Source organism: Rhinopithecus bieti, unplaced genomic scaffold (assembly GCF_001698545.2).
Source record: "Rhinopithecus bieti isolate Rb0 unplaced genomic scaffold, ASM169854v2 scaffold_33444, whole genome shotgun sequence".
Lineage (NCBI taxonomy): Eukaryota > Metazoa > Chordata > Mammalia > Primates > Cercopithecidae > Rhinopithecus > Rhinopithecus bieti.
Window position 1 is genome coordinate 688,980 of NW_016814544.1, and position 14,258 is coordinate 703,237.

At 52.8% G+C, this 14,258-nt stretch overlaps 1 protein-coding gene across 1 annotated transcript in view; it reads left to right on the forward strand.

Moving 5' to 3' along the window:
* The first annotated feature begins 2,211 nt into the window (after nt 1-2,211).
* Nucleotides 2,212-14,258, forward strand: part of P2RX3 (purinergic receptor P2X 3) — a 34,111-nt gene continuing 22,064 nt past the window's right edge. Inside the window, exons 1-7 of the mRNA XM_017851320.1 lie at nt 2,212-2,493; nt 10,393-10,528; nt 10,964-11,035; nt 11,274-11,337; nt 12,065-12,158; nt 12,523-12,600; nt 13,692-13,833. Of these exons, the coding sequence (XP_017706809.1) occupies nt 2,375-2,493; nt 10,393-10,528; nt 10,964-11,035; nt 11,274-11,337; nt 12,065-12,158; nt 12,523-12,600; nt 13,692-13,833 (705 nt within the window). The 5' untranslated portion in view covers nt 2,212-2,374. The remainder of the gene's footprint in view (nt 2,494-10,392; nt 10,529-10,963; nt 11,036-11,273; nt 11,338-12,064; nt 12,159-12,522; nt 12,601-13,691; nt 13,834-14,258) is intronic.

The following is a 14,258-nucleotide window of genomic DNA, read 5'->3' on the forward strand; positions in this document are numbered from 1 at the left end:
GGGGGGGACACCGGGGAAGCTTTTCCCGCGTGCGCGGCCCCGCGTCCCGCCACCGGAAGCCGTGCACAGGCCACAGAGACGACGAGTTGGCTAGAGAGACGCGAGCCCGGCCCGCCTGCGAGAGAGTCGCACAGAGCGACTCTGGAGGACCTGAGGGAAGAGTAGTTGCCGTGAAGTCTCTCTCACCCGGGTGGAATCTGCCTAGAAATTTTGTGTAGGGCTCTTTAGAAACTACAGACACTTCTTCTGTGGAGACTAGATACTGAAGAAAAATTGTGTAGTTTTATTGTATCAGACTTAGATTAGTGCACGGATGGGGTGGGGGTGTGTATTGGAATGATGCGTGCCCGTTTCTCTGCAAAGTAGTTTCTGTGTCATGGAAAGGAGTCGATGGAACACGAAGGAAAGTATTTGAACAGTTGCGGGAAGAAACGACCTCTCGCACTGGCTGCGGAGAGAATGCGGGTGTTGGTGTCACCGTGGGTGCACTGCTTTCTGGCTGACCTGTCAAGTTCACTGTCTACACCCCAAACTTTCACATCCCTAACCGAAATGTATAGGTCCCCCCAAGAGGCTGGCAAATGGCCGTATCCAGTTCAAGTCCTGGTATCAGATTCACTTTGGAGCCAGAACTGATTTGAAACCACGTCATCCTGGGGTTGCGGAAGCCAGGTCTCCCTCGTATAGTCCCAGAGTGCATTTTTGCAACATCAGAGACCAGACCTGGAAAATATATTTTAGTTTTTCTACCCCAGCCTCCTTTTACTGATGGGAATACTGAGACCCAAAGGGGAGTGAGTTGCCCAGGGTCTCAGTGCGTTAGCAACAGGGCTAGGACCCAGACCTCCTTACCACCACCAGTCCAGATATCTTCTGTCATAATCACAGTGACTGTATGTTCAGAATGAATGATGATATGTGTCCTACATGGAGACATTAGTACAGAATATGTAAACTCAAGATTTCCCTGACAATCAGGACACCAGCTTGCTAACTCAGTCCTGAAGTAAGAGACAACAGGAATGCACCCTTCTCCCCTGAATTCATAGCTTTAACCTCTGAGTAGTGGCTATTCCAGCATTATCTAGCAATAAAAATCCAACTTGGTTTAATAAATAGATATTGAGGGCCTATTACTAATTTAGCACACTTCTCGGATTTGAGGAAACTTGAACAAGATGAAAACATCCCTGGCTGGGCGCAGTGGCTCACACCTGTAATCCCAGCACTTGGGGAGGCCGAGGTAGGCAGATCACTTGAGGTCAGGCGTTCAAGACCAACCTGGCCAATGTGGAAGCCCCGTCTCTATTAAAAATACAAAAATTAACCAGGCATGGTGGTGGGTGCCTATAATCCCAGCTACTTGGGAGGCTGAGGCACAAGAATTGCTTGAACCCAGGAGACAGAGGTTACAGTGAGCTGGGATCACGCCACTGCACTCCAGTCTGGGCAACAGAGTGAGTCTCTGCCAAAAAAAAAAAAAAGAAAAAGAAAAAGAAAAAAAGGAAGGAAGGAAGGAAGGAAGAAAAGAAAGAGAAAAAGAGAGAGAAAGAAAGAAAGAAAGAAAGAAAGAAAGAAAGAAAGAAAGAAAGAAAGAAAGAAAGAAAGAAAGATAGATACAGCCCCAACCTTTCGGGAAAACATAATCTAACCAATGATTTTGATAAATAAACTGACAAAAAAAAAAAAAAAGAAGTGCTAACTGCTATGCTACAGGTAGAGTGAAACTCATTACCAACTGGAGTTAGAAATATGTGAGTCTTTACTCATCATACCCCAGAAGACCCAGAAAAACTTTCAAGATACCCTCTCCCCGACCCATGCCACTGGGGCAACTCAGGAAAGGAGGGGACGGCTGCAGAACTGGGTGGAATTTGGCTGGCACTCAGGAATGAAGGGGGTCCTCAGTTCAGGCAGGCTGTTAGGTGACTAGGGGACGGGAAATTGCAAAGGGCTTTAGGGAGAGCGTGAGCAGCTGGTGAGCTGGGATGAGGATGCTGCAGAAGAGAACAGAACAGAAACAGCAGACAGAGTGCAGATAAAACATTAGTCCCAGAGGGCTCCAGCCAGCTACATCCCAGGCAATCAGGAGCCCAGGATTGGAGACCCCACCCCTGCTGTGACATCACAGGGGAGTGGGGTGGAGACGAACAAAAAGGGGGTCCCCCGCCCTGGTCTCTTGGAAGCCAGAGTATCAAGAGAAGAGAGAACCTGACTAGGGTTGCCTGGCTTAAAGGGACAGGCTCCCCATTCCTCCGACCCCTCTAAGCTGCCCCCTCCAGGTGGTGATCCTGTCTCCCTGTCCTGTAGGACCTCCCTCTCCTGAGGCCACCACTGGGCCCCCTTCTGAGTGTCCGCTGAGCACTCTCTCAGTATGAACTGCATATCTGACTTCTTCACCTATGAGACCACCAAGTCGGTGGTTGTGAAGAGCTGGACCATCGGGATCATCAACCGAGTAGTTCAGCTTCTGATCATCTCCTACTTTGTGGGGTGAGTCTGTGGCCCTTCAGGTCCCTGGCGGGGTGGGCTGCCTGGCATCCCGTCTTCACCCTCCTGCCTCAGAAACCTGCATCCAGCTTCCTGAGCTCCTCCCCTCCCGGGGAAACACTTTCTTCTGTGGAGCCAAGTCCTAAAGACTGGCCTCTGCCACCCCCGCCTAGGACCTGAATTCACCCAGATGAATTCTTTTCCCAGTTCATCCTCCAGGGTTGAGAGTGGTTTCAAGACACACACTCGGAGGAGTAGGGTCCCTGCCCTGGCACTGCCCTCCACCGAGGGAGGGCTCAGGAGCTCCATCTCCACCCTCCCTGCTCTCATCTCTCCAACCAGAGAACAGGCAGACCCCCTCCCACATCTTCAAATTCCCCTCACTCAACTCTTTGGGGTCTCAAAAAGACAAGACAGCACAGAAATAGGGGAAGGGAAGGTACTAAGACAAGGGGGTGGTGGCAGGTTGATCAAGTTGGTGGCCGGGAGGGAAAGAGAGAACTGGGCCCATTTCAGCGTGAGGAATTTCCTTCTGGCATGGATGGGTGAGATGGTGAGAGAGAGAAGGGCAAGGGAGAAGCCCTGTGCTCTTGAAGGGGAGGACAAGGAGGGAACTAACTGCCCCTTGATGAGGAAGCAAACAGGCCCAAGGGAAGAGTGGCCAAGGAGAAAAGGAGCTTTTCTGAACACAGTGCAGCTTCCTCTCCAGGAATCCAGAAATGCTCCCCTTTGTCAAAAAGCATAATTTCCCCACCTCTCCCTGACCCTGTGCCATGTAACCCATCCTAGCAGTTGCTTAAGAGCCAGGAAGGTGCAAGCATCCCCTCTCAGCCCCCACCGCCTGGAAGCACACACCTACACACACACACACACACACACAGGCACGCGCGCACGCACACACAAAGGGCTGTGGAGCAGACAATGGCTGGGGAAGAATGCAGGTCCTATCCTTCTTGTGGTCATTTCCACGCACTGGTGGGCACCAGGAAATACAGGCAGAAACCACGAAGGTTTTCTTTCCTGGGGTGTGGGTCTCCAATCTTAACGCTGTTCTTTGAGACAATGGGTCTGTGCATTCGAGGCAGCAAGCCACTGACTGTTAGGAGTTAGTTCAAGCGGGTCAAAGGAGGATCCTGTGTGACTGTGGGCTGAAGCTGCATGTAAGCCTGCTTGCCTGAAAAGTTGAAGTTTATGTGAGGGTGTTGAGGGAATGTTGGCTAGATGTGACTTTTTAGGTGATTTTTTGCTCTGTGTGCTGGGCAAACGCTGGTAGGCTTCAGTGGGCAGGTATTGTAAAAAGGCTGCACCATCCAGTGCTCCTTTGGGAGATTTTAGAAAAAGGATTCAAGCTTTGGAATAGCATTAAATGGCCATGAAGTTCCCTTCCAATGTTGAGGTTTTGTGAGATACGAGGTTTGCAAATGTTCGCTGTCTGCATCTCCAGAGCTTGGCTCAAAGTTGGTTCTTAAATGTTCTGTGTTCACGTGTATATTCAATGCTGTGGTTGTTTATAGCCACAAGATGGTATGTTGGCCCAGGTGAGTGCAAAAGCTGGCTCAGCACATTCCCCATCTGGCCTGGCTCCATTGGCTCCAGGCAGAAATTGATGGGGGATAGAGAGTGGGCTCGTCGACCAGCCCTCTCAGCCCCCACTGCCCTTGTCTCTCTCTCATCATGATCAGATGGAATCCTCCAGGTCTCAGGGCTGGAGCCCAGCCTGCTGGGGCGAGCATGCGAAGCTCTTTAGCATCTTAATTTCCAACCCCATCCATCTCCCAGCCTGACAGCTCCCCACGAGACACTGCCTTCCAGTTACATCAGCGCCCTCTGCAGCCCAGTCCCTTGACCTGAGTCCCATCTCCGTGTATGCGAACCCATGCACGTTGTGACCATGAGTCCACCGTCATTAATTTAGCAAAAATGTACCAGCATCTCTGCATGGCATGCACTGTGGACTGAGGACAGAATGGTGGGCAAAAGCAGACAGGGTCCTTGCCCTCATGGGGCTTACAGCGGAAGGCAAGAGATGGGCATTCATCTGATGATGTCCACAAATGTGAAATGTCAACTGTGGCTTGGAGGTGAACAGTTACAGGACAGCCGCTTCTGTGAAGGTGTTTGGCCTGGTCAGGGAGTAAGGGAAGGTTTTCTGGAGAGGTGACATTTTAGCCAAGACCCGAAGGATGAGTAGGAGCACCCCTGGTGAAAGAGGGAAGGAAGAGAGTTCAGGGCAGAGAAACCCACCTCTGCAAAGGGAAGGAGCCTGGCAAACAGGGGAAAGAAAAGAAGGTCTTTGTGGCTGGAGCCGAGGGAGCAGAGGTGAGTGAGGGTGGTGTACGGTGGATGGGAACACACACAGAGGCCGGACCTCAGACACCCTTAGAGAGCTTTTGTTTTTACAGGAGATGAATAAACAGAAGCCACGGAAGCATTTTAACCCATGTGTCTGTGGGCACTTTTGTGTGTGCACGCACGTGAGTTTGAGAGAGAGAGACAGACACGATGGGATCTGAGTTGGGAAGAGCACCCGGGCTGATGCGCCTGGAAGTGGAGGGAGTAGGAGTGGGTGCAGGAGAACCTACTAAGAGGCGGTTTATGGAGAGAGGTGACAGTGGCTTGGACCCAACTGAATTTGAAGGGATTTTAAAGGCTATAGCATTAATATTTCACTGATACTTCAATCTCTTCCCCATCATCCCAACCAGGTCGACCACCTAGACTCTGCCTAACATGAGCCCATCATTTCTCTGAGAACTTCTCAGAAACACACCACCTGGTCATCTTCCATACGCTCTCACCCCCACCTCTGGCCTCAGCTGCTTGTCTGTGGTTGACTCCATTTCGTCACTGTTTTCCTTTACCCACTCCAGAGCACACAGAAACCTGAGGTTTCTCACATCTTTCCTGGGCCCAGGTGGTCATCCCCACTCACCTCTGTGGAGTGGGACTTCCCAAGAGCCCATCCCCGTTCTGGATCTTGTGGGGACCTGAGAAGCTGAAAGAAATCCCTGGGATCTGAGTGCCTGGAAGCAATAGCCTGTGCTTGACCTGAGGCTGATTTCCAGGGCCTTCCTGGAGGAAGCTGCCTCCTTGCAAACTAGCAGTCCAGGGACTTCCCAGGCCTTTGATGCCCCATTGCACTGAAGGGTCACTGGTGGCCGCTGGAGCCTCTGACCCCGTCGCAGCCCTGCCCTGCCTGCTCTGTTCCTCCCCCATACAAGGCCCAGTTCACAAACTCACCATCTGTATGGCCCCATGCTTTGGTTCATAATATTCAGCCTCATTATTCAACTTCAGATCTTAGGCGAGAGTTCAATACATAAAGCGAGGAGCTGCTCTGGTTCAAAGAGAAGGGTCTGGAATCCCGCCTTCTCAGCTCTCCACTCCATCCTCTCAGCCCAAGGTAGCACTGTGAGGCACCTTGTCAGCACAATTAAGTGACAGATATGGTGGGAAGAGCTGTTGGGCTGCACCATCTTGTTTGTTGTTGTTGTTGTTGTTGTTGTTGTTGTTGTTGTTGTTGTTGTTTTGTTTTGAGACAGAGCTTTGCTCTGTCCCTCAGGCCAGAGTGCAGTGGTGCAATCTCGGCTCACTGCAGCCTCCACCTCCTGGGTCCAAGCAATTCTCCTGCCTCAGCCTCCCCAGTAGCTGGGATCACAGGCGTGTGCCACGACGCCTGATTTTTTTGTATTTTTAGTAGAGATGGGGTTTCACCATGTTGGCCAGGCTGGTCTCTAACTCCTGACCTCAAGTGATCTACCTGCCTCGGCCTCCCAAAGTGCAGGGATTACAGCATGAGCCATCATGCCTGGCCGGATGCCCCATCTGGACCAGTCATCCTGGTCCAGAGAGAGGAGTGACTCTCATTCCTGCCTGCCCTCTCCCCCAGTATGGAATATAGAGCACTTGGTTAGAAGCCTGGCTCTGACACCAACTAGGAGAGGGCCTCCTAAGAAGGATTTCACATCTCTAAGTCTCAGTCCCCATATCTGGAAAATGGATTTAGGAATACCTCCTCCCTGGGAGTTATAGGGAAGGGAGGTAACATATGTCAAGTGCCTTGCAGAGATGGTGACTCAGTAATAGATGGCAACGGTGACTACTTCACAAAGACCCCCCCCATCACCCCTTCCCCCTTTCCCTCTGCCCAGCTCACACCTTCCTAAGAGACCCCTCTCCTCTTCCCACACACACAGCGTGCACTCTTCACACCCACTCCTCAGCCTCCTCCTTGACTCCCTGGGGGCGGATGGGAGGGTGCTGGGGCGCGGCTCTGGCCTCTCTCCTGCACTTCCCACCTGCCAAGGAGCTGCCACACGCCTTCCGCTCTATAAATAATAAACCATGAATGCGAGAAGAAAATAGTCAGAGCAGCAGAGTAAATGCCAAGAATTGAAGGCTCAGGTCTGCCCTAGCGCCTGAGCCCTGGCCTCCAGAGACAGACTCAGCCCCTCTGTTCTGGAAATGAAGCATCCCCTTCTTTCTGGCCGCCTTGACGACATCCTCAGGCCCCTCAGGCCCCACGAGGCCATTGAAATTCTTCCACTTGTTATTTAAGTCAAAGAGAGAATTCTAATGCAGCCTCTCCGCCCCACGGGGCACAAGAAGAAGCCTTGAAGGAGGAGGAGGAGGAGGTAGGATATTGGTTGATTGTTCCTTGGAGTCCTCAGCCTTTTCCTTCTGAGACTTTCCTAAGCCAGGAGATGCTTTCACTGGTGATGGAGCAGGAGCTGGTAGGAAAAGCACAGGGTCCGGTTCAGGGGGCCAGCATGGCCTGGCCTTGAGCTAGGACACAGCTAGAGACCTTCGAGTGAAGGGGCTGTGAGTGGTCTGGAGCAGGTTGTCTGGTTAGAGCCGACATGCCAGCTGTGTAATCCTGGTCAACTTAGCACCCACTCTGAGCCTCAGTTTCCTCATTCATGACATGGAGGTAATAACAAAGCTGTCTCGGTAAGAACGTAGTGAAAGATCCGGTGCGAGTGCCGCACTGGTTATATAATAGTAATCTGAACTCTGCATCTCCAAATGTTCCTGGACTTTAAGGATGCAGGGCAGGGGCCTCAGAAAACCATTTCCTGAGGTCGACACGGAGAAATGTGTCTATTCTGTGGCTAGGCACGCTGAGGCTCCGTTCCAGAAGGGTGTGTTTAGACCACAGTTTGCACTCTGCGAATGTACAGCTGCGGCCAGCAGCCATCTTAGCTGGAAGCAGAGAGCCTGGGCCCCAGACTTCACTCCCTTCACTCTGCAGGGCCCCAGGCCGTGAGCTAATAATGCACATTTGGGTTTCCTGTGACAGGGAGGCTCCCTTCTCTTCTGCTAGTACGTAATTTGGCAGATGGGATTTCTACGTGAGGCTTACTTCCTTGTGAAATCTGAATGAAACTCCTCCCCTTCCAAAAAAAGAAGAAAAGAAAAGTGCTGGGAGATAAAGCAGCACCACAAAGCCTCATCAAAGGCGGTGTTTATGAGAGCATTTTACAAGCACGCAAGTCACTCTAAGTGGTGCGTTAATCAGGATGCCGCCCGCCTGCTATAAAGCAGCAATAGGAAAACAGGTAACGCGTTTGAAGCCATTTGCCGGTGCTGTGACTACACCCTTTTTCTGCCGCTCAAGAAATCATTCAGAATTCAAGCCAGTAATACCACCAAAAAAATGATAACTATGTGAGGTAGTAGATATGATCACTAGCATGACATGATCATTCCACAAGGTACAGGCATATCAAAACACTCACACTGTCCCCCGTGAATACATACAGTTATTATCAATAATAAATAGGGCTGGGAGTGGTGGCTCACGCCTGTAATCCCAGCACTTTGGGAGGCTAAGGCAGGCAGATCACTTGAGGCCAGGAGTTTGAGACCAGCCTGGCCAACATGGAAAAACCGCATCTCTACCAAACACAAAAGAGTTACCGGGCGTGGTGGTGCATGCCTGTAGTCCCAGCTACTCAGGAGGCTGAGGCATGAGAATCGCTTGAGCTCGGGAGGCAGAGGTGCAACCGAGATCGCGCCAGTGCCTGGGTAATAGAGTGACACTCTGACTCAAATCATAATAATAAATGGTATTTATTTATCAAAAATTTAAACTTAAATTAGAATAAAAAGAAAAAAAGATTCAAGTGAGCAAAGGAAGCTCCATGATGGAGATAATACCAAACCCTCTCACTGAAAACTGAGCAAAGAGCCACTTGCAAATACCCGCTGGTGTTTGCAGTAAATAGGATTGTGGTGTCCAAACTACAAGTGACTGGGACCCCCGGTACGTTCTGGGAGCTGCTGCTCTTTGCATGTCCCAACAGTAGGTGACCCCAGAGATCATTCAGTCCAACCTCCACCTGAGGAAGGGGCCTCCTCTCAGCACACCTGCCAGGTGAGCATCACGCTGTCCTGGAGTCTTCCCAGACGTGTGGCACACATGGGGTGACTTCCCGCAGCAGCCAGTTCTGGCATTGAAGTCCTCACCCACCTCCTTATAGAATCCTCAGGTCAGCCCAGCTGCTGCCTCTGCAGCTTCCCAGCCTCTAACTCCTACAGCTTTGTCTTCTCTGGGCTACACAGTCTCAACTTCCTTCCACTCACCTTCATCTGGTGTGGTTTTCCAACCTCGTGCCACCCTGGTTAGATGCAGAAAATGCCCTGACCCAGCATTTCCAAAAGTGTGCTCCTCAGTTGCACGAGAGGTCACCAGTATTTCTCCAAGACTGGCTTCTGTGGTCAAATAAGATTGGGAGACATTGAGGTTAACAAAATGTAACAGACGCATTTGTTTGTTTACATTGTATGTTTCTCAGGGAGGGAGGAGGGTTGCATGGCATTTTCTAAACGTGTTTGATGAGGTTTTCTCATCTGTCAAATGGGGACGGTGGCAGCATCTACCTCCCAGTGTGCCATCAGGAACAAACACAATCTTGCCAAAGGCTGGAAGTGTGGGATTAAGTGAGGCTGAGCGGGGACTTGAGCCTTGAGGGCTGTGATTGGCCATTTCAAATGGAAAGGCAGGCACGTTATGGGAAAGCAGAGGCACGAGTTGACAGCAAGTATCTGCAGGCCCTACTTGCTGAAGGCGGGGAAAGTCTGAGAAGGAAGGTAGGGAAGGAAGAAGGGAAGGCCTCATCCACATGGTCCCATAATGACTTAAAGCTGCAGGAAGGAGCCAGTACAGGTAAATGACCACTGGGTGGCAGCACAATCCAAGGAATAAGATCAGAAGCATCTCCCCTCCCTCCTCCCCCAGCCTCCCACCTTCTACCCAACTCCTTTATCTGCCAGGTGAAAGCTCAGCCGCTGCCCCTGCTTCCTTCTCCGTTCTCATCTGACACCTGGGCAGATGGATTCTTCCAAGCACCCAGCTCCCAAGGACCTTCATTGATTTGTTTACTGAGCTACTTTGTGTTGGGCACTTAGGGTACAGCCGTGGGCCAAGGCTGGAACGCACGGGAGCAGAGGCCTGGGATCCTCTGTCCTCCTGTCTCCTGGGTGCCTGCCAGAGAAGTGGCCCCCATCAGCAGCATGGAATGACTTTGAGCCAGGCATTCTCAGTGGGGCCATATGGCCCCCAAGGAGGTGAAAATTGGTTCTCACTCTTTTATGCATAAAGCACAAATTTGCATACAGTACATAAACAGATATCTGTGATATCAAAGTTTCATGGAGGGGGAACCACTGCGGGGGAAATGTCTAGAAAGGCACCTGAGGGGCGGTAATGGGACCAAAGGTGGAGAAACGCTATTCTAAGTCAACCAAGGGCTCACTCTAGGTCTCACGCCTCCAGAAGGAACCATCCGCACACCCTGCCAGGCATGGCCAAGTGTTGGCAGGAAGGTGACCTCTCCCAGTTTCTGTCTGCTGGGTCTGTGGACTCCTCTCTTTCTCTTCATTTATGCTCTCCTGCCCCAGGTGGGTTTTCTTGCACGAGAAGGCATACCAGGTACGGGACACAGCCATTGAGTCCTCGGTGGTAACCAAGGTGAAGGGCTTCGGACTCTACGCCAACAGAGTCATGGATGTGTCTGATTATGTGACGCCACCTCAGGTATGGTCCCCTACCCAGAGAGGCATGCGGATGCCCAGGCACTGGGCAGGTTGGAGGGGAGAAAGCAGAGCAAAGAGCGCCAGTGGGATTCCCAAAGCAGAATCCATGATGTCACTGATCCAGAGGACCTCTCACCCAGCAGCTGAGAGCGGTGCAGGAGCTTGGGCCCGCGGTGCTAGGCACCACGAAAGCTGGGTTCCTCTCCAGGCTCTGCCACAACGTGTAGTGCAATCAAGGACAACACACACGGGGGAAGGCGGGCATGTGGGTGGTTGCAAAGAGCCAGCTCTGCCCCTTACTAGCCCTGTGACCTTGGCCAAGTCACTAAACACAAGCCTCGCTTTCCTCTTCTGCAGAGAGGGGATATCAGTTATAGTCCCTATCTCCCAGACTGGGACTGTTGCGTGTTTTTCTCTCCCTTCTTCTCCTCCCAAGGGCACCTCGGTCTTTGTCATCATCACCAAGATGATTGTTACTGAAAACCAGATGCAAGGATTCTGCCCAGAGGTGAGGGGAGGAGACAGAGAGGTTGGGTGAAGCAGGTTGAGGCTGAAAATGTTGGTGGGAGTAGGACTGGTGGCAGGGAGGGGTGGAGTATAAGCAGAGGCCCTAAGTCTGGCCTTGCAGCTGGGACCCGGGACCTCCACCCTCCTGAGGCTGCTGGCTGTGGGGAGGTCATGGGAGCTGAGGGGCTCACCAGGCCAGGACAGGGTCCTTCACGAACCTGTGACCTGTCTGCCCACAGAGTGAGGAGAAATACCGCTGTGTATCAGATAGCCAGTGCGGGCCTGAGCGCTTCCCAGGCGGGGGTGAGTCGGGCCCCTTCCCCACCCCACAATCCCAAGTGTTAGCAGGACCCATGGGGGAGAGCCCGTCGTTGGAGAGGGAGTGGGAACCAGCCTGTTCCATGTCATTCTGCTGGCATTTACAGATGCTCCCTGGGTGCCACACCCAGCAGGTGCTATAAGGTTGGCATGGCCCTTGCCCAGAGGAGTTGCTAGTCTAGGATGGTGGTGACAGACAGGGATGCTTGAAGTGGCATGTGTTGTCCAGGAGGTACAAAGGACTGTGGAGCCTGGGGGCGGGGGAGAGAGTGCTTCTGGGTGGGTGGTACCAAAAGGCTTCCTTGAGGTGGTGACATTTGGGAAGGTCTCTGAAGATGAATAGGATTTGGCAGGATAGAGGGGGTTTCAAAAAGTGCATTCCAGACAGAAGGAAGAGCTGCAGCACAGACTCAGAAGCAAGGAAGGAAGAGCTGCAGCACAGACTCAGAAGCAAGGAAGGAAGAGCAAGAAGAAGAGAGGTCCTCAGGGTTGCTGAGCCTGGGAGCGCATGAAAGGAAGGCTGTCACCTCCTTTTGTCCGGGTCTGGGGCTCAGGAGAAGAAGCAGGAAAGGAGTCAGCTCCCTTTTCCCTGCCCATTCTTTCCCCCCACTTGCCAGGGTCCCTGATGGGGGGAAGGAAAGGACGGGGGAGGAAGGGAAGGGAGAGGAGCAAAGGGCAGGCAGCCACCCAGCAGCTGTGGCTTCCACTTTAGGGATCCTCACTGGCCGCTGCGTGAACTACAGCTCTGTGCTCCGGACCTGTGAGATCCAGGGCTGGTGCCCCACGGAGGTGGACACGGTGGAAACGTAAGGCTCCAAGACAGATGGAAGGAGACAGGCCCCCACCTCAGCTCCCCTTTGCCCATGTGGGAGCTGTGCATCTCTGAACTTGAGGAGAATCTGTGACTCTACCCAGTATTGTCCCTTCCTGGTGTGAGGGGGTGGACTCAGGCCCAGGGTATCATCTTCCCCAGCCCACTCACTTGCCTCCTCCTCCCGCTCTGACCCTCAGGCACAGACAATCCCTTCCTATAGCCCGCTCTCAAGGTGCCCTTTATCTATAAGAGCTCTCCCTTTGGAGGCATCCACCAGGAAAGGTCGCCCGGGGGTGAAAGACTTCATTTCCCCCTCTTCCTCCTGGAAAGCTAAGGCCTCCTGTGCTCACCCACAGGCCCATCATGATGGAAGCTGAGAACTTCACTATTTTCATCAAGAACAGCATCCGTTTCCCCCTCTTCAACTTTGAGAAGTGAGTCCCCACTTCTTCTCTAAAGCCAAGATGCAGGCGCCCCCAGCCCTGCCACCTTGTTTTCAGGGAAGTGGAGATCCCCCTCGCCACAGTTCTTCCCACTTCCACTGACCCATCTCCCGGGGCTTCCATTCCCAATCTCCCAGCGGGCCTTGGCCACTGAGGATCAGGTGAACTTTGGGGTCAGTTTCTCTGCCAGCCTCCCTGCCTTGGGGCTCAGATCCAAATGGGAGTTTTGCTTGGGGCAGGAGAGGGACAACTTAGGCCTAGTCCTGGGTCGAGGATGCCTTCAACGGTTGAAACCCTTTCGGTCTCGTCCCATTTCTTTTTCCCCACATCTAGCCCATGTGTGGATATCCCTTTTCTCTTAGTTCAGTCCCCCTTCATTGACTCATTAATTCCGCAGCTACTCGGTGGGCATTGGCCATGTGCAGAGGGCAATGCCAGGCACTACAGAAGTGCACTAGGCCAGGCGCAGTGGCAAACGCCTGTAATCCCTGCACTTTGGGAGGCCGAGATTGGTGGATCACGAGGTCAGGAGTTTGAGACCAGCCTGGCCAACGTGGTGAAACCTCGTCTCTACTGAAAATACAAAAAAAAAAAAATTAGCCAGGCACGGTGGCGCACGCCTGTAATCCCAGCTACTTAGGAGACTGAGGCAAGAGAATCGCTTGAACGTGGGAGGCGGAGGTTGCAGTGAGCCTAGATTACGCCACTGCACTCCAGCCTGGGCAACAGACAGAATCCATCTCAAAAAAAAAAAAAAATGCACAAAGTAACCAGGAATGGTTCCTGCCCTCCCGAACTCCCAGCCTGGCAACTGGAGATTAGTCACCGATGTACATCACCCTGATACAGGGAAGGGGGTGATGGGGCACCAGAAAGATGCAGGGAAAGGAAAGAGGGGAGGGAGATGGTGAGGTCCAGATGAAGGCTGAGGGCTCAGATCCCCCCTAGGCGTGGAGGGCTCAGATCCCCGCTAGACGTGGAGGGCCCTGAGGCTCCGGAAGGCCGGGGGCGGGGGCGGGGAGATTGCATAAGAAGATCTTCCCATGAACCCTGGGCCGACCTCTCTCTACGCTCCTCCGCAGGGGAAACCTCCTTCCCAACCTGACAGCCAGGGACATGAAGACCTGCCGCTTCCACCCGGACAAGGACCCTTTCTGCCCCATCTTGCGGGTAGGGGACGTGGTCAAGTTTGCGGGGCAGGATTTTGCCAAACTGGCGCGCACGGTGAGGACCTAGCCATTCTTCCGCGACCCCAAACTCCCCAACTTCAGCCCTTTCCCAGATGTCAGGGCCCTTTGGCCGGCACTGGCCAGGAGCCGCCGCGAGACAGCGCCACCTGGTGGAAGCATCCCGGGCCCGCCACTGGCTTTGTGCCTGAATCCTTTTTCCTCTCCCCACGCAGAGCTGTCTTGCCCGCCCCCGCTCCCGCTGAGCCCACCTTCCTCAAGCCTCAGTTTCCCACTCCTATCTTCACACTTCGCCTCAGGGAAAGGCCTTAGATCTGTGGTAATCCCTAAACGATGGGAGAGAGTAGACCTGTGGCCACTTTCTCCGGTGTTGTAGCTAAAGGACTCAAGATCCCAAAAATAGGACTCAGAGGCTCCAGGGTCCGCAGCCGAGCCACAGCCTTTTTTTTTTTTTTTTTTTTT